We start from the raw sequence: 21,574 nt of genomic DNA on the forward strand, positions 1-21,574 counted from the left end.
TCAGTCTCCTCGATACTGGATGTAAACTACTTGACGAGCCAGATAACTGGCTCAAACTGCACTTATACCTCTGCAAGAATACCCTATTAAGGTGTTAAGAGCTTGAAGTAAAATGTTTCTTACATATATAACATTCAAAAGCTTCTTTTTTTAGTATGAATTCTTTGATGAATAGACAAATTACATCTCGTGGTGAATGTTTTCTTACAAATGTTACACTCAAAATTTTTAGCTCCAGTATGAGTTGGTTGATGACGACGTAAATGGGAACTACAAGTAAAACACTTTCTTGCATATATCACATTCAAAAGATTTTTCTTCCGCATGAATTCTTCTTAGAGCAAAGATATTGATATGTGCAATCAAATCTATCTTATCATTATAAATCTGACTGCACACTCTGCATTTGAAACGATCTTCTTTGGGTGATATTTCCAACAAAGTACTTTGATTTTTTTTTTTTTAGGCTCCCTATTAAGGTGTTACGTCGAAAATGGCCCAAAATCCTTTTAATTGACCTCCAAACGGCTTTTGATGGTGTTAGTCATAATGTTTTAGTTCAAAAATTGCAGAGTTAATTTAAAGCACCTCCTTTTCTAATCAATATTATTGCATCTTTTATTTTAAATAGAAGTCAAGTATTAAAATGTGTATTCTGATTCACTCCCTATTTCTTACGGAGTTCCGCAAGTTATAATTTTAGGTCCTTTACTATTTTTGGTAAAGATCAACAATTTTGCTAAAGAACCAGCCGATTGATGAAAGTTTGTGGATAACATGTCATCGCTCGAAAGATGCAGAAGAAATATTAAGAGCAGTGCATTGAAAATTCTCAAAGACGTTGCAAGTGAAACAGCCCAGTCAAAAATCAAAATGAGTTTACATAAATCTAATATTATGACCCTCAGTTATCTTAAATCACAGCCATCGTTTACAACTTCAATACCTAATGCAATAATTGCAACAAAACTAAACTTTTAGGAATTACACTGACGAGCGATTTGAAATGGGAGGCCCACGTTCGTTCTATTATTAAACAGACTAGTGCATTTCTGTCTCTCCTTGAGCTATTGGATCAATTTTCATGCACAAGAGCATATATCCTTCCCCTTTTCACATATTTTATCCGTCCACAGCTTGAGTATGCTTGCCTGGTATGGTATTTTATCCTTACGGTGGATCAATCCGATAGACTAGAAATTATCAGAAGAGAGCCCTGATAATTATTCAAGGTCGGGGCAAAGTGCCTTACATTCTCCTCCTCAAGGAATTCCGCCTACTGAACTTTGGCAGCCCCACGTGTTACTCTGCACTAAAATTGGGAATAACCTACGTCTTAACCGACGTTTTCAATATCTACCCCCAGCCTCTTATTGCCCACCAAAGCCCCGTTTACCTGTATTAAAAAAATTCCGGCTCTAAATCATATCAATGCAAGAACTGAGCGTTAAAGAAAGAGCTTTGTGCTAGCGTATGTTGAAATCCTAAATAAATGAAAATTATACTGTTTTCTTACAATGTGTCAGTTTGTTTGTTAGCCTTTTAAATGACAGGCCCGTCGGGACCATCGTTACATCTTTCGTATTGTACCTGCCAAAAAACGACAAATTCGGCAGTATAATGTTGTGTAAGTTTGTTTGTAAATAAAGTATCATTCATTCAACTCCCAATATTGTTCTGTCCAACAGAGAAGGCAAATGCAAATAACGCTGTCAAGGTTGCTGCCTTAGCGACAACCTAGTAGGAGACGATCACGCCCCATACTATGAAATAAAATATCATAGAACTCCTAAAAATAAGGTCAAAAATATTCATTTAGCCTGCAACATTGAAATGTTGTAAAAATGTTATGAAATAAAAAAAATTTATGTAGCCTACAACATTGAAATATTGAAGATTTTAAAAATTGGAAGAACTTACACTAAAGTTGTGAAAAGGGATTAATTGTAAAAAACTCGAAGACGTTAAAAACATTTAAATAATAAATGTCGAACAGAAGCTAGTTTATAAAACGCAGTTTGTAGGCCTCATCTGATCCTGATGACTGTCGAAGTCAACTTCGAATAGCTAATATTATAATATCCAATTTCATAAGTATGGTGTTCTTGTGTGATTTTTTATATGCTCAGTAGCCTAAAAGTTTTTAAGAAAAAAAAAACGTGTGTAATAAAATTTATATACAGTGCATGCTTCTAACATAGATATTTAAAAACATACCTATGATTAACTGACATTTAAAAAAAAACCCTCGAAAGTTTTGTTAACAAAAATTTGCATATAATTACATGTTTAAAACTTTTTCTCCAGCATGAAATCTAATTACTTTGGCATTTTAATAATTACATCAAACCCTTACACAGTATTAAATACAAACGACTTTCACACTCAAAAGGTTTTTCTCCTGTATGAGTTCTTTGATGAACAGATAAACTACATCTATAGGTGAATGTTTTCTCACATATGTCACTCAAAAGGTTTTTCACCGGTATGAGCTCGTTGATGAAAAGATAAACTAGATTTTCTGGTGAATGTTTTCTTACAAATGTCACACTCAAAAGGTTTTTCACCGGTATGAGTTCGTTGATGACGAAATAAATCGAAACTTGAAAGGAAACGTTTTTCACATATATCACATTTGGAAATGTTTTTTCCACTATGAGTTCTTTGGTGACGTGAGAAACGTGAACTGCAATTAAAACTGTCCTTGCATATGTCACATTCGAAATGTTTTTCTTCTGTGTGAGTTCTTTTATGAGCAGATAAATTAGATTTTATGGTGAATTTTTTCTTACAAATGTCACACTCAAAAGGTTTTTCTCAAGTGTGAGTTCTTTGATGACGAGATAGATTATAAATTTGTAGTAAAACGTTTCTTACATATATCACATTCAAAAAGTTTTTCTCCAGTGTGAATTCTTTGATGACGAGATAAATCGGAGCTTGAAGTAAACCGTTTCTTACATATATCACATTCAAAAGATTCTTTTTCAGTATGAATTCTTTGATGAGTAGACAAATTACATCTTGTCGTGAATATTTTCTTACAAATGTCACACTCAAAAGGTTTAGCTCCAGTGTGAGTTGTTTGATGGCGACGTAAATGGGAACTGCAAGTAAAACACTTCTTGCACATATCGCATTCAAAAGGTTTTTCTTCCGCATGACTTCTTCTATGAGCAAAGATGTTGATATGTGCAATCAAATCTGACATATCATTATAACTTTGACTGCACACTCTGCATTTGAACAGATCTTCTGTGGGTGATATTTCCAACAAGGTATTTGGATTTTTTTTAGGTTCCTCGTTTCTTATGACATCAATATTGGGAAATATATGGATTTCGCTTGAGGCCTCAAATTCACATTCTTGATCCATTTCTTGCTTTATATATACACTAACAAAATTAGGAGAATCAGATGTTTGATATTCTTGCTCCGAAACAAATTGCTTAAACAGCGATGTAGTGGCAAATTCTAAAACAAAATTAAAATTTAATGAGGCCAAATACAATAGTAAGGGCTGACATAACGACAGGGACATCCCCAAATAAAAAATAAAATCATTTCTATGACAACGCATTCTATAAAAACCCTATATGCCCCCAGGGCATAACTTACAAACCTTGCCCTGTGGGGTGGGAGGGGTTGTCATCCTCAAAGACCTAATTTCAAGAACTTAAAACTACGTTGAATAAAATGGCTATCTAAAAATTTTGATTGGTTGTGTTTGGGGAAATAGTGGGCGTGGAAGGGTGCTAGTTGCCTTCCACTTACTTTCGCCTGTTAAAAAGGGAACTAGCCATTTCAATTTCCAATCGGATGAGCCCTATTTGTAGTTTCCACGACAACGCGTTCCAGAAAAAACTTAAATACCCCTAGGGCATAACTTACAACCCTTGCTCTGAGGGCCGTGGGGGGGGGGGGGGTTCATCCTCAAAGACCTAATTTCCGGAAATTAAAATATGTTGAATAAAAAGGCTATCTAAAAAATTGATTGGATGTGTTTGGGAAAAAGGTGGGCGCGAGAGGGGGGTTAGTTGCCCTCCAATCACTTTCGACTATTAAAAAAGGCACTAGCCCTTTAAATTTTCATTCGAATAAGCCTTTTTTGAAGTTTCTACGACAACGCCTACTATAAAAACCTTATATGCCCCCAGGGCATAACTTACAACCTTTGCCCTGAAGGCTGTGGGGCAGTGTCCTCCTTAAAAATGTAATTTCTATCTGGAAATCAACTACGCTGAACAAAATGGCTATCTAAAAATTTTGAGTGTACGTATTTGGGGAAAAGGTGGGCGTGAGAGGGGGGTTAGTTACCCTAAAATCACTTTCGACTATTAAAAAGGGCACTAGACCTTTGAATTTCCAATCGAATGAGCCTTTTTTGAAGTTTCTAAAACAAAGATTTCAATAAAACTTATATGCCCCCAGGGCATAACTCATAACCCTTGCCCTAAAGACTGTGGGAGGAGTGTCCTGCTCATAGGTAGAATTTCCGGAACTTTTAACTGCGTGGAACAAAATGGCAATCTCAAAATTTTGATTGGATATGTTTGGGGAAATGGTGGGCGTTGAAGGGGTGTTAGTTGCCTTCCAATCACTTTCGAATATAAAAAAGTGCACTTGCCATTTTAATTTCTAATCGAATGACCCCTTTGTGAAGTTTCTACGACAACGAGTTCTATAAAAACATTATATGCCCCAAGGGCATGACTTGCAACCCTTGCCTTGAGGGCTGTGGGGGAGTGTTCTCCTCAAAAACATAATTTCTATCTTGAAATAAGCTACCCTGAAAAAATGGCTATCTAAAAATTTTGATTGGATGTGTTTGGGGAAAAGGTGGGCGTGAGAGGGGGGTTAGTTGCCCTCAAATCACTTTTAACTATTAAAAAGGGCACTAGACCTTTCAATTTAAAATTGAATGAGCCCTTTTTTATGTTTTTAAACATCACTTTCTATAAAAAACCTTACATGCCCCCAGGGCATAACTTACAACCCTTGCCCTGAGGGTTGTGGGGGGGGGGGAGGGGTTGTCATTTTTAAAGACCTAATTTCCAAGAGTTTCATCTACGTTGAATAAAATGGCTATCCAAAATTTTGATTGGATGTTTTTGGGGAAAAGGTGGGCGTGAGAGGGGGGTTAGTTGCCCTCAAATCATTTTCGACTATTAAAATGGGTATTAGTCCTTTGAATTTTTAATCGAAAGAGCTCTTTTTCAAGTTTCTACGACAAAGATTTCAATAAAAACTTATACCCCCAAGGCATAACTTAGACCCCTTGCCCTGAAGACTGTGGGGGAGTGTCCTGCTCAAAGGTATAATTTCCTGAACTTTAAACTGCGTGAAACAAAATGGTTATCTCAAAATTTTGATTGGATGTGTTTGGGGAAAAAGTGGGCGTGAGAGGGGGGGGGGTAGTTGCCCTCTAATCACTTTCGACTATTAAAAAGAGCACTAGCCCTTTCAATTTCTAACCAAATGAGCCTTTTTTGAAGTTTCTATGACAACGCCTTCAATAAAAACCTTATATGCCCCAGGGCATAACTTACAACCCTTGCCCTGAAGGCTTTGGGGGTGTCCTCCTCAAAAACATAATTTGTATCTGGAAATCAAGTACGCTGAACGAAATGGCTATCTAAAATGTTGATTGAATGTGTTTGGGGAAAAGGTGGGCGTAAGAGAGGGGTTAGTTGCCCTCAAATAACTTTCGACTATTAAAAAGGGCACTAGACCTTTGAATTTCCAATCGAATGAGCCCTTTCTAAAATTTCTACGACAGATTTCAAAAAAAGATTTAAAAAAAAACTTGTATGCCCCCAGGGCATAGCTTATAACCCTTGCCTTGAAGAGTCTGGGGGGAGTGTCTTGCTAAAAGGTATAATTTCTAGAACTTTGAACTGCGTGGAACAAAACGGCTATCTCAAAATTATTATTGGATGAGTTTGGGGAAATGGTGGACGTAGAAGGGGTGTTAGTTGCCTTCCAATTACTTTAGACTATTAAAAAGGGCACTAGCCATTTCAGTTTCAAATCGAATGAACCCTTTTTCAAGTTTCTATGACAAAGATTTCAATAATAACCATATATGCCCCCAGGGCATAACTTATAACCCTTGCCCTGAAAACTGTGGGGGAAGTGTCCTGCTCAAATGTATAATTTCCTGAGCTTTTAGCTGCGTGCAACAAAATGGCTATCTAAAAATTTTGATTGGATGTGTTAGGGGAAATGGTGGGCGTGGAACGGGTGTTAGTTGCCTTCCAATCACTTTCGACTATTAAAAAGGGCATTAGCCATTTCAATTTCCAATCGAATGAGTCCTTTTTGAAGTTTCTACCACAACGCGTTCTATAAAAACAGTATATGCCCCCAGGGCATAACCTACAACCCTTGCCTAGAGGGCTGGGGGGGGGGTGTCCTCCTCAAAACATAATTTCTATCTGGATATCAGCTATGCTAAACAAAATGGCTATCTAAAAGTTTTGATTGCATGTGCTTGGGGAAAAGGTGGGCGTGAGAGGGAGGTTAGTTGACCTCAAATCACTTTCGACAATTAAAATGGGCACTAGACCTTTAAATTTCAAATTGAATGAGCCCTTTTTGATGTTTTTACAACATCGCTTTCTTCAAAAACCTTACATGCTCCCAGGGCATAACTTACAACCGTTGCCCTAAGAATGTGTGGGGGGGGGAGGGGTTGTCATCCTTAAAGACCTAATTTCCAAGACTTTCAACTATGTTGAACAAAATGGCTATCTAAAAATTGTGATTGGATGTTTATGGGGAAAAGGTGGGCGTGAGAGGGGGTTAGGGTAAAGGTACCAATGATTCGACAGTTTTTTTAAAAAACCAGTTTTTCCACTCTAGAAGTCTTAATTTAAAGACTTTCGGTTTGAAAAGGGTTTCAGCATGTAGGAAAAACATCTAGGAATCTAACTGTTTGATGAGAAGTTTGAAGTTTTGTCTGTAAAGGGTACAAAACTCCAATTTTCCGAAATTAGAGTATTTTCACCAACAAATTCGACACAACAAAAAAGTTACCTGTTTTCAACACAAGTCGGAACCCAATTCGACACCCGTATTGGGTGTCGAACCGATGGTTCGACAGTTTTTGTAAAAAAACAGTTTTTCTACTCTAGAAGTCTTAATTTAAAGACTTTTGGTTTGAAAAGGGTTTCAGTATGTAGGAAAAACATCTAGGAATCTAACTGTTTGATGATAAGATTGAATTTTTGTCTGGAAAGGGTAAAAAACTACAATTTAACGAAATTAGAGCATTTTCACCTACAAATTCGACACAACAAAAAAGTTACCTGTTTTAGACGCAAGTCGGAACCCAATTTGACACCCGTCTAAATACTTGGGGAATACTTGTGGGCGGAACCTGGTCTATTTGACACGTATATTCTTGTTTCTTTGTTTTTCTTCAACTTCATTTAATGTATAAAGGTATAAAAGACTATGCAAAAAGTAGAAGTAATAAAACTAACAAAATTGTTTCAAGTATGTAGTATTTGGTATAACAAAATCGGTACAACAAATTTTAATATACATTATTAAATACAAAGAGTATTTAGTATAACAAATTTAGTATAACAAAATTGTTTCACTAGCATTTCGGAAGGGATAGGGTCTAGGAAAACAGGAGTGGATTTCAAGAAATTTAAGAAGTTTATTTGATTTAGTGGATTTTATTTTCGTATGCAGATTCTTAGTTTCGTCCAAAACAAGTGCCTACGCGTCATTTCGTATAAGATTTTGTATTTGATAAAATTTGTATTTTTTATTAGGATGAAGGATAAATAAGGGTATAATCTAAAAAAATCTGGGGAGGGGGCAAAATGAGGTCTGGGGGCAACTCCCCCCCCCTGCCCCATAGCAATTTACGCTCCTGCATGGTATGAGGCCAAGTGTCAGTTCCTCAAATGATGGAAAAATCCAGTGTCTGTAAGTAAAACTTCAAAGTGAAAAAAAACCTTTTGTTTAAATGTTCTTTCATCTGAAATATTATTAGAAATAATAATCATCAAAATCTCTCGTTGCGCAGAAAGCACCCGTAAATTCGACGGCTATGGTGCCTATGGTTTCGTCAGTAGATCCTGGGATTTCGACACCTATTATTTCTCATCTGTTTTACATGTTCAGTGAAGTTTCGACAAAGTCACCTATATTTCGACAGGGCCTGTTGCTGTCTGTCCAAAATTTCGACAAGGTTACTACAAGATATTCACCAAAGAAATAAATCCCTTGATAGAAGCTGATATTTACGCTTGAACGCGGCTGAAGGAATATTTTTAGTCTGCTTGGTATTCCACTACATTGAACAAGAATTTTCGACACTTGGAACCTAGTTTTGACAATACAATTTCCATCGCCATTTTCATTTAATTATATCAAGAAAAAGCTAATGTGGCTACATTTCAGAGAAGATCATATGTATTACGACACATTGGCACTTACCCCAACTTTTTCTTGCAATGAATAACCAAGTGATGACAGTTTGAACATTACATACCTGAAAATTTGGCGGGAGCTCCTGTCGTGTCAAAAACAGGAAACTGACCAAATTTAATGTTCTTTCCTTATCTGGGTGTACCGGATATAGTGTCCACATTTCGCACCGTCGAAATATAACGACGGCTCCAAGCGATGGTGCTCTAAGTCACGGCTAAGCAGAGCTATCCCGTTTTGAAGGAAAATTTCGACAGTGGTTCCGAAATTGCACTGTCGAATCATCGGTGCCTTTACCCTAGTTGCCCTCAAATCAGTTTCGACTATAAAAAAGGGCACTAGCCCTTTAATTTCCAATCGAAAGAGCTCTTTTTCAAGTTTCAACGACAAAGATTACAATAAAAACTTATATGCCCCCAAGGCATAACTTATAACCATTGTCCTGAAGACAGTGGGGGAAATAACCTGCTCAAAGGTATAATTTCCTGAACTTTAAACTGCGTGAAACAAAATGGCTATGTAAAAATTTTGATTGGATGTGTTTGGGGAAAAGGTGGACGTGAGAGGGGGTCTAGTTGCCCTCGAATCACTCTCGACTATTAAAAAGGGCACTAGCCATTATAATTTCCAATCGAATGAGCCCTTTTTGAAGTTTCTACGACAAAGATTTCTATATTAACCTTATATGCCCCCAGGGCATAACTTATAACCCTTGCCCTGAAGACTGTGGGGGGGAGTGTCCTGCTCAAAGGTATAATTTCCTGAACTTTTAACGGCGTGTAACAAAATGGCTATCTCAAAATTTTGATTGTATGTATTTGGGGAAATGGTGAGCGTGGAAGGGGTGTTAGTTGCCTTCCAATCACTTTTGACTATTAAAAAGGGCACTAGCCCTTTGAATTTCCAATCGAATGAGCCTTTTTTAAAGTTTTTACGACAACGCCTTCTATAAAAACCATATATGCCCCCAGGGCATAACTTACAACCCTTGCCAGGAAGGCTGTGGGGGGTGCCCTCTTCAAAAACATTATTTCTATCTGGAAATCAACTACGCTTAACAAAATGGCTATCTAAAAATTTTGATTGGATGTGTTTGGGGAAAAGGTGGGCGTGAGAGGGGGGTTAGGTGCCCTAAAATTACTTTTGACTATTAAAAATGGCACTAGACCTTTGAGTTTTCAATCTAATAAGCCCTTCTTGAAGTTTCTATGACAAAAATTTCATTAAAAACTTACATGCCCCCGGGGCATAACTTATAACCCTTGCCCTGAAGACTGTGGGGGGAGTGTCCTGCTCAAAGGTATAATTTCCTGAACTTGAAACTGCGTGGAACAAAATGGCTATCTCACAATTTTGATTGGATGTGTTTGGGGAAATGGTGGGCATGGAAGGGGTGTTAGTTGCCTTCCAGTTACTTTCAACTATTAAAAAGGCCACCAGCCATTTCAATTTCCAATCGAATGAGCCCTTTTTCAAGTTTCTTTGACAAAGATTTAAATAATAACCTTATATACCCCCATGACATAGCTCATAGCCCTTGCCCTGAAGACTGTGGGAGGAGTGTCCTGCTCAAAGGTATAATTTCCTGAACGTTTAACTGCGTGGAACAAAATATCTATCTCAAAATTTTGATTGGATGTGTTTGGGGAAATGGTGGGCGTGGAAGGGGGGTTAGTTGTCTTCCAATCACTTTCGACTATTAAAAAGGGCACTAGCCATTTCAATTTCCGATCGAGTGAGCCCTTTCTGAAGTTTCTACGACAACCCGTTCTATAAAAACCTTATATGCCCCCAGGGCATAACTTACTATCCTTGCCTTGAGGGCTGTGGGGGGTTGCCATCCTTAAAGACCTAATTTCGAAGACTTTCAACTACGTTGAATAAAATGGCTATGTAAAAATTTTGATTCGATGTGTTTGGGGGAAAGGTGGGCGTGAGAGGGGGATTAGTTGCCCTCAAATCACTTTCGACTATTCAAAAGGGCACTAGCCCTTTGAATTTCCAATCGAAAGAGCTCTTTTTCAAGTTTTTACGACAAAGATTTCAGTAAAAACTTATAGGCCCCCAGTGCATAACTTATAATCCTTGCCCTGAAGACTGTGGGGGGAGTGTCCTGCTCAAAGGTATAATTTGCTGAACTTTTAACTGCGGGAAACAGAATGGTGATGTAAAAATTTTGATTTGATGTGGTTGGGGAAAAGGTGGGTGTGATAGGGGGGTTAGTTGCACTCAAATCACTTTCAACTGTTAAAAAGGGGACTAGCCCTTTGAATTTCCAATCGAATAAGCCGTTTTTCAAGTTTCTACGACAAAGATTTCAATCATAACCTTATATGCCCCAAGGGCATAACTCATAACTCTTGCCCTGAAGACTGTGGGGGGAGTTTCCTGCTCAAAAGTATAATTTCCTGAACTTTGAACTACGTGGAACAAAATGGTTATCTCAAAATTTTAATTGGATATGTTTGGGGAAATGGTGGGCGTGGATGGGGTTTTAGTTGCCTTCCAGTCACTTTGGACTATTAAAAAGGGCATTAGCCATTTCAATTTCCAATCGAATGAGCCCCTTTTGAAGCTTCTCCGACAACGCGTTCTATAAAAACATTATATGCCCCCAGGGCATAACTTACAATCCTTGCCTTGAGGGCTGTGGGGAATTTTCCTCCTCAAAAACATAATTGCTATCTTGAAATCAACTACGCTGAACCAATTGGTTTTCCTGAAATTTTGATTGATTGTTTTTTGGGAAATGATGGTCGAGAAAGTGGTGTTAGTTGCCTTCCAATCGCCTTAGACTATTAAAAAGGGCACTAGACCTTTGAATGTCCAATCGAATGAGCCCTCTTTGAAGTTTCTACGACAAAGATTTCAATAAAAACTTATAATAATAACTTCAATATAACTTGTAACCCTTGCCCAAATGGTGGGCGTGGAAGGGGTGTTAGTTGCCTTTTAATTACTTTCGACTATTAAAAAGAGCACTAGACCTTTGAATGTCCAATCGAATGAGCCCTATATGAAGTTTCTACGACAACGCGTTCTATAAAAACCTTCTATGCCCCCAGGGCATAACTTACAATCCTTGCCCTGAGGCCTGTCGGGGGGGGGAGGGGGGGTTGTCATCCTCAAAGACCTAATTTCCAGAACTTAAAACTACGTTGAACAGAATAACTATCTAAAAATTTTGATGTGGGGTGCTAGTTGCCTCCCAATTACTTTTGACTATTAAAAAGGCCACTGGCCATATCAATTTCCAATCAAATATACAATTGTCCTACATCGAAATCCCGAACAATATTTAAATCCACCCCGGAGTCTAGAGAGACTTTACTGAGATATGTCTACAAACATCATAAGAGGATTAGGTGGGCATAAGCTTCATATGTTGAAATTATGTCTCATCTGCCTTACCAAATGTAAATCACGCCAAAGCATTAGAGATCTACAACAACCACACTTTCTAATACACTTTTTGTGCAAAAGCAAAAAGTAGACTCTTCTGTCTCCAATATAAGATTGCTTTATGTGGCTGATAATATACCTTGGTCCTGCTTGATATTCTTACCCAGTTGAAGAGAAGCAGAATCAGGTTTCAGCTTGTCGGGTATGTTGAGAGAAATTGTATTCAAAGATTTTCCAGGTTTAGCTGATAAGTGAAAATTGCACTTGTAATAAGTAATTCACTAGAATCCGAGAAATCTGTCTTCAAGTTATGGAGAAAATAGACTAAATTCACATGAATTTTCAATTTAAATAATTTGTTTCTCATAGAATGTCTAACGAAATTCTCCTCCTTAAGTCCCAGAAACACAAAGTCGCTTGAGGATAACACATCTAAGTATGATCCTCAACCACTTCAACCTATTAAAGGTTTAGTTTTTAGCCACTCTTATGAAGTTTACAGTCCTATGATCTTGCATCAACTCATTCGAAAAAATGTTTTTCCTAGGGCCAGGATGGATGGCTATCATGAAAAATCTTTGGCATCCATAAAACGCACCATAGCGATCTTAACTTTTTATTCATAAGGTTCACAAAACGAGAGATTAAACCATATTCTCCGCAAAGCTTATTATTTGACAAATAATTACTTAGGCACATACCGAAACATAAACAGAAGTGTCAAACTTGATAACTGTCATTTTTGTAGCTTCCAATGTACTGGCATAATTCAAGCTAAACGTGGCCCCCTCTTATTCAAAGCTTTTTTCAAATATAAAAGACCTCCTTTGAGTATTCTACAGCACCTCAAAATTATTGAATTTTATCCTCGTATAAGAATCAAGACAAATACAATTAAAAATTCTAAGAAAGTTGAAAACTTACCTTCACTTCGGGCATTATTTGAGACTAGTTTAAAAGGGTCAGACGCAGTTTTGAGCTCTTCAGGTATGCTGAGGAAATCACCCATGTAATTATCTTCCCGCTTAGGTGATACTATAGTGTCTGTATTTTCAAAATGCTCCCCAGTGTCATTTGAATATACGTCTTCAACCTCTTAAAAAGAAAATACAATTAAAGTAAGAGAAAAAAAACACAGGACAAATCACACTTGTTGCTTTTAATAGGATTTTATCCATAAGAACCTCAATTTACGCAGGTGACCGAATGAAATTCAATAAAACAGATTGCGAATTCAGCAAATTTGTCCGGAAAAACATTATGGCTTATGCAGGGTTTTCTGTTCTTAGATTACAAGCTCGTATCTGTTGTCGTTCAAAAATTTTCCACCCCATGATCTAATCTAGTTTATAAGACCAGTTTAACAAATGTATTTGTTTCAAAAGTAATTCTGAATCTTATTTCAAAATTCATGTTTGTCAGTGGTATAGCATAATATTTGCTATTATAATAATAGAAATAGCCGGTAGTTATTTAGGGCTCCGAACCAACAGTTAAATGCCAAATTCAGACGAAGCAGCAAAAAAAGCCAAGATGTATACTATTTCCTAAAATTCCATCCAGTTCTTAACATTTCCAAGCTTCTTCTTTACACAGGTCTATGGCTCAATATAGTTAATTTTGCCAGAACACTTACTCGAGAACTTATTTAAAGCTGAAAATTTGCATTTTTTTTAGTAGAAATAAAAAAAAATATTATGGAAACCCTTTATATTTCAATTCAAGACATTCTTTTTCTTTGGATTTAAATGGGAAACGGATTTAGGGCAATACTTAAAAATTTTTAAACCCGACTAAAAACAAGAGATTTGAAAACAAAAATTTGTCATTATATTTTTTATGTCAGAACCATCACATCAGGGTTTGATAAAAATCAACCATCCCTTTAACAGCTGTTCCAACAACTAAATTCTCTATATCTCAACAACACCCAAGGCAGGAGCCTGAAATCATAGGCAGCCCAATGTTCACAGTTCACGGTTCAGGGCTCAATGTTCACGTCGAGCTGTAGAATAGTGGGCGAGTTTGATTAGCGTCTCTAGAGTAAAGATTTGGCTCTACAGCTTTAACCACTCATTTTTCGTCAAATCCCATTTCATTATTGTGACATAATTAAGCAATAGCTTTCTATTAGTGATTATCCCGATATTCTGTGCATCTAGCTAAGCCCACTGAAAATTCGCATGGGTCTAACTGAACACCCACAATAAACATGGTTCCCAGATGCATATTTTGGGCGCTTTTTTGGTCCTGTTGCAACAAGTTTCGAGGACAGACCGAACATTTTAATACGTTCCACGCTTGGAATAATTGAGACTTTCGAGAATGAATATCGGCATACGTTATATTGTCAATCCACATCGTTTGGTCTTTTAAGTAATCTTGGTTATTATGGTGAATTTGTTTTCTTTATGTTATGAGGAATAAGTTCATAATGCACGAAGTAAAAATTGTTTTCAGTAGGCAAATATATGAATTGAATTTTGATGTTTAGAGGGTAAAGGGGATGCTTGTATACTCCTCTTTGTGGCAATTTCTCCTCGGTTTGGGTTTGAAAAAACAGATTTATTGTGATTTCAGTTCGTTTCAGGTTTCATTTATTTATTGATGTTGACTTGTGGTCTTTTCAAATATTATTGAATTTACGAATTATTATTGCAATACATGCTTGAAAATTATTTGAATTTAATTCCGCCCGTATATGGCGTATATGGTTTAATGTAACTATTTACTTTTAGAAACTTGTTTTGCACATTTTTTTTTATACATATATAATTAATCTTCAAAAAGTCAGAATTATAGAAAAGACATAATAATTACCTATCAAAAATGAAGGGTCTAAAGAAACCATGGAATTCAAGTGTCATCTCACATTATTAAAAATAGATATATTTCAACAAAACCCTGTGGTAGTAGTGACCCTGTTAGATTTAATCAAAACATTGTTTGTAGAACATAAGAAACTAACAACTGAGGAATTTCAGGTTCCTAAGAACGCAGGCTACTGAAAAATACAATTGTGTAAACCCATTGTTCAATATATTGAATTGGGTTACGTTCAACGAAAAATTGAAAAAGAAAGTCAATTCCGAGTCCCTTCTCTTATCTTACCAGATCACCTTTACTTCTATTTTATGGCGGAGAATACGATTTAGTGCATATTGTGAACCCTACTCGATTAAACATTACTAGATAAGGTTTTTTTTGTTTTCTCTTTTTTGTTTTCTCTAACAATTTGAATTCCCGTCTTATGACTTTTGAATGATATAGCTTTACTACAACGAGGTTGAAATTTGCACTTCCATGACAAGTCAAAAACCAAGGATGTTTCTTAAAGCTGGTGAAGAATAATCTTTTAACTTCTATATAAAACTCTGGGTCGATTTTCTGTGTAATAGTTGATAAGCTGAACTCTGGTTAGTTAAAAGTTGGCTATTTATTAATCAACTTACATAAAAGTTACACAAAATTTTAAGTACACAACGTATTTTTTTTTTTTTTGAAAGCTCAGTTTATCCAGAGAAAAAGAGTACTATACATCATTTCTAAATTTTTACACCAATTTTCTGGCAAAAATATTAAGAAGAAAAGAAAATTGTGTTTTTCAATACCATACTTGACAGCACCATGATTAGGTACCAAACCATCCATTTATTTCCCAATGAGTTAAACACGCGCTGAGTTCGGTGTCCAATTTAGTGTTCCTAATTTACAACCTTTGGATACAGTACAAATGACAGATTTGAATGCTCAATATTTTACTGACGAATATCTAGAAAATGAAAGAATAAATGGTATAAGAACTAGATATCCAAACAAAAAACAGCAGACTTGGTAAGAAAGCATATGTAAGAACCTTAGGGCAGGGTAAAAGACAATTTTACTCAATAAAGTGAGGCATAGTTAAGGTTTTTATAGCTTAGAGTTTTGTAGTCACTCTGTTCTTTCCTGGTAATGGCCATATTTTGCGGAAAAAGTATTGCAGTACCCATTATGTAGTATATTTCACATGCACTATTTCACCTTTGTTTACCTTATAGGTGCAAAAATTATTATTAGTTGATAAATTATTAGTCAGGGAGTGACACATCTGTCAAATAAATCAATTAAGGTCTTAATTAAGCTCTGGTTAGGAAAACCTTAAACTTGATTTGTGAGTATGGTTCTCTTTTTTCCCCTTCCAGGAGCTGGTTTAATTAGTTTTTGTAACCAACTCTATCTAGTTCTTTTGGGAACTTAACCTGATGATAACCTTGTGTGAGGTCAAGCGATGTAAAAATTTTATTTTTGGTTGAAATGGAGTCTAGGATTTCATCAATTCGGGGCAGGGGAAATTTGTCGCTAACTACCTGCTTATTTAAGGCTCTAGTCTACTACAAGCCTAAGGTCCTTGTTCTTTTTTGGCACTAGTATAACGGGGGCTGAATACGGGCTTATACTTGGCCGTAATAATATTGACTCAAAACTAGTTCAAGTGCATTATGTAGACCTCTGTTACACTTATTACGAGGTTTAGAAAACATTATCCATTTTGTGGGTGACGTAATCTGTGTGGAAGAAACACCAGAGGATCATTTAAATATATTTGCCAAAGTTTTTGAAAGATTCAGAGAGGGTAATCTAAAATGTAGACCTGAAAAGGTAAATCTACTTCAATCCGAAATAAAATTCTTGGGAATGATAGTGACACAAGGCCAAATATCACCAGACCCTGAGAAAATAAAATGTGTAGAAAATCTAAAACCTCCGAAAACTATGAAACAATTGCGAGCAATCATTGGTTTAACCAGCTATTTCAGGAAATTTATACGCAACTACGCACAAATCGCAAAACCCTAACAGATCTAACTAAAGGAACCTCCCAAAATATTACCTGGTCGCAAGAAGCTCAAACTTCATTGGACACCCTCAAGAAAGCCCTTACTTCTGACCCAATTTTGTCGTTGCAAGACTTTGAAAAGGGACGATTTGTGGTTACCACTGATGCTTCAACTCTAGGCATCGGTGCAATCCTTTCCCAATTAATCCCCGTGGAAAACCATCCCGAACCCCTACAGGAACCCCCTCGGTATATAGAGAAAGTCATATGCTATTCAAGCAGAACTCTAACCAAAGGTGAAGAAAGTTATTCAGCAACGAATTTGGAATTACTATCTATAGTTTACCATTTAGATAAATTTAGACATTATTTGATAGGCCGAAAATTTAAATTGCGCTCGGACCATAAAAGCTTACAGTACCTAAGCACATTCAAAAATCCAACCGGAATTTTAGCGAGATGGATAATGAAAATCCAAGATCTGGACTACAAATTTGAACATGTGACCGGTAAACAGAATGCCCCTTGCGATTACCTGAGTAGATACCCTGAGAATAACTCTTCAGACAATAAAACTAAACAAATAAATGCCATTAATTCCAGTAAACGAAAAAACAAGAAGAATAAACCTAAGATCCTTACAGAAGAAAACGAAATTACTTGTAGCCCCTTATCTCTAGATAACATTAAAAGAAACCAGGTTAAGGATGAAATGTGCTGGGCTCTCATTAATTATTTTGTGAGTTCTGATAATCTCCCTGATAAGTTCAAAGCCCTGAGACGGGAAATAGACAATTTTTATTTTGACTTGGACGAAGAAATCCTTTGCAGGATAGTAGCAGGCGAAACAAATAGAAATCAAACCTTAATAATCCCAGTACTACCTCAACGCCTAATAATACCTGCCTTTGAATATTTCCATTCGGAGATAGGTGGGCACTTAGGAATAACCAAAAAATTTCACAAGCTAAAACAGTATTTTTACATACCGTCGGCGTTAACAAAGCTTAAGGATTTCACAAGTAAATGTGAAGCGTGTAATTTAAGGAAAAATCCCCAAACGTACCCTAATCCCCCGATGGGAAGAATACCAATAGCAAGATTTCCTTTCGATATCGTTTCATTCGACCTTTATGGTACGAGTGGAGGTTTACCTGTTTCTAATAGAGGTCATACTTGCGTTCTCTCAGTAATAGACAATTTTACCGGCTTCACTTTTGCGAAAGCATTGAAAAATCAAGGCGCATATGCCACAAGTAAAGCGTTAGCAGAAATATTTTTAAAATTTGGTGTTCCTCACCAGGTTAGTAGTGATAACGGAACTAACTTCGTTTCTAAAGTAAAAAAAGATTTAATGAGTTTCCTTAAAATAGAAAAATTATTTACCCCCCACTACCATCCCCAAGCTAATGGAAAAATTGGAAATAGGCTCAAAATATTTTCCAATGTTTTGAGTATCCATACAAATGACAACCGAAACGATTGGGATCTATATTTACCTTACCTAACCAATTTAATCAATACCGCTTATTCAGAAACGACTAAAGAAAGTCCATTTTTTGTTTTGTTCGGACGCGATTTTAAAATACCTTATCAGGAAATCATAGAATCCAGAGAATATTACAATAATACCGAGGACTATAAACAAGATTTTATAAATAGGATGAGAAAAACCTATAAAATAGTTAAACAAGAGTTAGAAAAATGTAAGATGAACCAAGAGTTGAGAAACAAGTCCAAAATCAAAGGAAATATAACTTAAAGTAAGAGATTGTGTATATCTGAAAAATGAGGCAAAGCTAGAAGGCAAAAAACTTTCCAATAAATATTCGGGACCCTACAGAATAATCAAAAAATACGACAATGATTTTACTTTTAAAATGATAAACCCAGGAAACGGGAGAACATACAAGGCACATGTTAGCCGTATAAAAGGTGCCTAATACCCCGTTAAGTGGGCACCCAAACCCTCATCTTCAGATTCATCAAACGCGGAAAACGAGTTCCCTAAGTCAAGGTTAGCCGAATTAAAACCCTTCAATTTTAAACAAAACTATTTTGAGAATCATAGCGACGAGGAAGATTTTGAGGAATTTTTAGCCATGGAAAATTTTGAGGTTTTTGAAAATTGATCCCATTACATAATAACCTCACCCCTTTACTCTAACCCCACCCCTACCATTAGAAGAATCACTTTAACAAAAGTGACTACGAGAATATGAAACGGAGACGGACAAAAAAATCTGACACGTGGGGAGTAGGTTGGCATGGCGCAGGTACACGGTTTAGTTGATTTCGTGGACGGGCACCATGCTAAAGTATTTCTTACGAAGTACAACTAGAACTGGAAGAAACACACCAAAAAGACTAATAAAATTAATTACACGATCCGTCAAAAATTACCCTACCTAACCCCCACCATTAGAAAAAAAGTGATAACACAAGTGACCATACAAGAATACGGAATAAGAATGGACAAAAATTCCGATGCGTGGGGAATGCGTTGGCAAGGGGACACGAGTGGTTTAATTTTGTGGTCAAGCCCCGTGCCAAGGTATATCTTACGAAGATCAACTCAAACAGGAAAAGAAACCCAAGGATACCAGTGAAAGTTAAATACCATAAATTGGAAAGGCCATGTTAACAGCTACATGTTACTAACAATCATCAAATTAAAAGCGCTAAGGAAAGTACCGAGTAGTCAACTATGTAACTAACTTAATTATTTCATAATCATTATTATACCTTAAACTACTACACCATTTGAAAACATATTACTATTAAGTAATCATTTATTTCATAATTACTGATAAACTTTATATAAGAACACATTTGCAGATACGATGCGTGACTAACCTTCAACCACTGGTTAAGGGAAACGCCGAAACAAGCAACCATACGGTATGTTGCTTATATTAAACCAAAATCTAGTAGATTAAATTAAAGAAAAAAAAAGTAACCATGATACGATACCCAAATCATCAACAATTAAATAATCGTAGACTAGAAAATGTAACCTCATGGAACCTTAAGAAAAGACATAAGGGTAGACAACATCAATGCTCCACTAAGAGAATGGAGCCATGTTGATAATTTAATGAAAGAAGAGGAACTTATCAGGGCAGTAGAAAATCTATATTGTCCAAAACTATATTATCTCCTAGAATCTCAAAAGACGATGTTGAAACAAAGAATGATCCTAAGATTAACGGCAAGCTTAGTGCCTTATAATTTTAGCGCACGTGCAATGAGAAGAACACTCGAACACACGAGACTAAATGCCAACTTGGCTTTCTAAATTTTAATGCAAAGTGTCCCAGAAACAAAGTATAGCTCATTGTCTGACTATATCGCCGACAACATTTGGTACGATCAAGATGATAACAATATAACTACAATTTGGCCCATTAAATTTCTCTCCATACTAATAGACCAATGACATATGTTAAAAGGTGAAAGCCTTCTTAAAATCTTATACGTCAATTGTGTAAATAACACGTATTTAAATCCAATAAATCCTTCAACGGGATCCGCAATTTTTCAAGTTACCCCGAGAGACTGTAAAGACATAAAGAAAATAACCCTGAATATCTTCGAAGAAGACGAAAATTTTAGAAGAAAAATCTTCCCTGGGTTAGACGTAATCGTGCGCGAGCAACTATGCTGCTGCCAATCACACGTAAACTTAAGTTTTTCCATAGTAAAAATAATAAATGACCCATTACCTTTATCTCAGTTGTGCCGGAAAGTCATTCGACAAAATATGCGAAAAAATGACATAACGGCCACACTGGAGGGCCTGCACCTCCCAAACCAATTATTAGTGTATTTAATGTACTTAAATATACCTGAAACCGAAAAAAATAATGTAACATTTGAACTCAAGTTTCTCAGCTCGAATGTTTCATCATGGAAAAATTATCGACTTCTCGATATGCTCCCATCTCCAAGTTCAAAGGCGGCACTGCCGGATGATGCACCCATATTGAAATTAAAACCCAATAGTAGTGGAAGAAACTGTATATACAAATAATCTCGTTAAAATAAATGATAAAAGAACCCTCAAATATTACCTGAAGTATTATAACTATGCAAAACGATTATTATCACATTTTAAAAAGTGTATTATAAACCACTATTGTATTAATATTTATAGAACTATGAGTTAGATTGAATGTCACGATATCTAAATACAGTGTTAATATATTGACAAAAAAGGTAGTTTCTCGAAAAGTCTTTATACTTCTAAGCCTATAAATCGACCGCAAAGTCGTTAAACTAGAGTATGGAGCTTTAGGGAATCGAATTACGTTCGAATACACAAATAGCCAGGTGCAAGGTGGCACCGTTGAAACAGTAGTTCAACTTCGACCGGAAGTTACCGTGTTTTCCACTCAAAGTAAATATTCATTATTGGTTAATATGGAGCTTTAGATGACTCGAATTACGGTCGAATGAATGAGTACCCGATGTATTGAGGAAATGCTGGTGAAAAGGTAGTTTGACATCGACCTAGAGTGTACCATGATTGTAACTAATTTTGAAAAAAAATAACTAGACAAAGACCAACAGAAACTAACTTTCATTTCAGAATAATGGCCAAAGCAATTATTGATATAGAGTTCATATGCATAAAGCACGCAAAAGAAAACGTCATATACTCAGCGGCAATGATCATTGTGAATAAATCAGGGGAAGAAGTTTTTGCGAAAAAGTGGGATGTCAAATAGGATTTAAGGGAATACAACATAGGATCATATAGCTTCGGATTACGTTTAGCAAATACACCCAAAAATCGGCCCGCAAGAGGGAAACTAGGAATAAAATACAACGGCAGAAAGGGCAAGTACCTCCATTTTATTCAACATGAGATAAGAAAGTTACAAAAACAATATAAAGTTCGGT

At 36.3% G+C, this 21,574-nt stretch overlaps 1 protein-coding gene across 3 annotated transcripts in view; it reads right to left on the reverse strand.

The window, feature by feature from the left end:
- Nucleotides 1-2,688: 2,688 nt before the first annotated feature.
- Nucleotides 2,689-21,574, reverse strand: part of LOC148947877 (uncharacterized) — a 35,056-nt gene continuing 16,170 nt past the window's right edge. Inside the window, exons 2-4 of one of the 3 annotated variants that reach the window (XM_089095503.1) lie at nt 15,467-15,622; nt 12,775-12,945; nt 2,689-3,474 (exon numbers count right to left, since the gene is read on the reverse strand). In XM_089095503.1, the coding sequence (XP_088951629.1) occupies nt 2,849-3,474; nt 12,775-12,945; nt 15,467-15,497 (828 nt within the window). In that variant the 5' untranslated portion in view covers nt 15,498-15,622 and the 3' untranslated portion in view covers nt 2,689-2,848. Of the gene's footprint in view, nt 3,475-12,774; nt 12,946-15,461; nt 15,623-21,574 lie in introns of all 3 variants that reach the window. The other 2 variants (XM_089095502.1, XM_089095504.1) reach the window with 2 other exon arrangements.

Source organism: Artemia sp. Qi Xiang Cuo, chromosome 10 (genome assembly GCF_049724085.1).
Source record: "Artemia sp. Qi Xiang Cuo chromosome 10, ASM4972408v1, whole genome shotgun sequence".
In the NCBI taxonomy this organism is placed as follows: Eukaryota; Metazoa; Arthropoda; class Branchiopoda; order Anostraca; family Artemiidae; genus Artemia; species Artemia sp. Qi Xiang Cuo.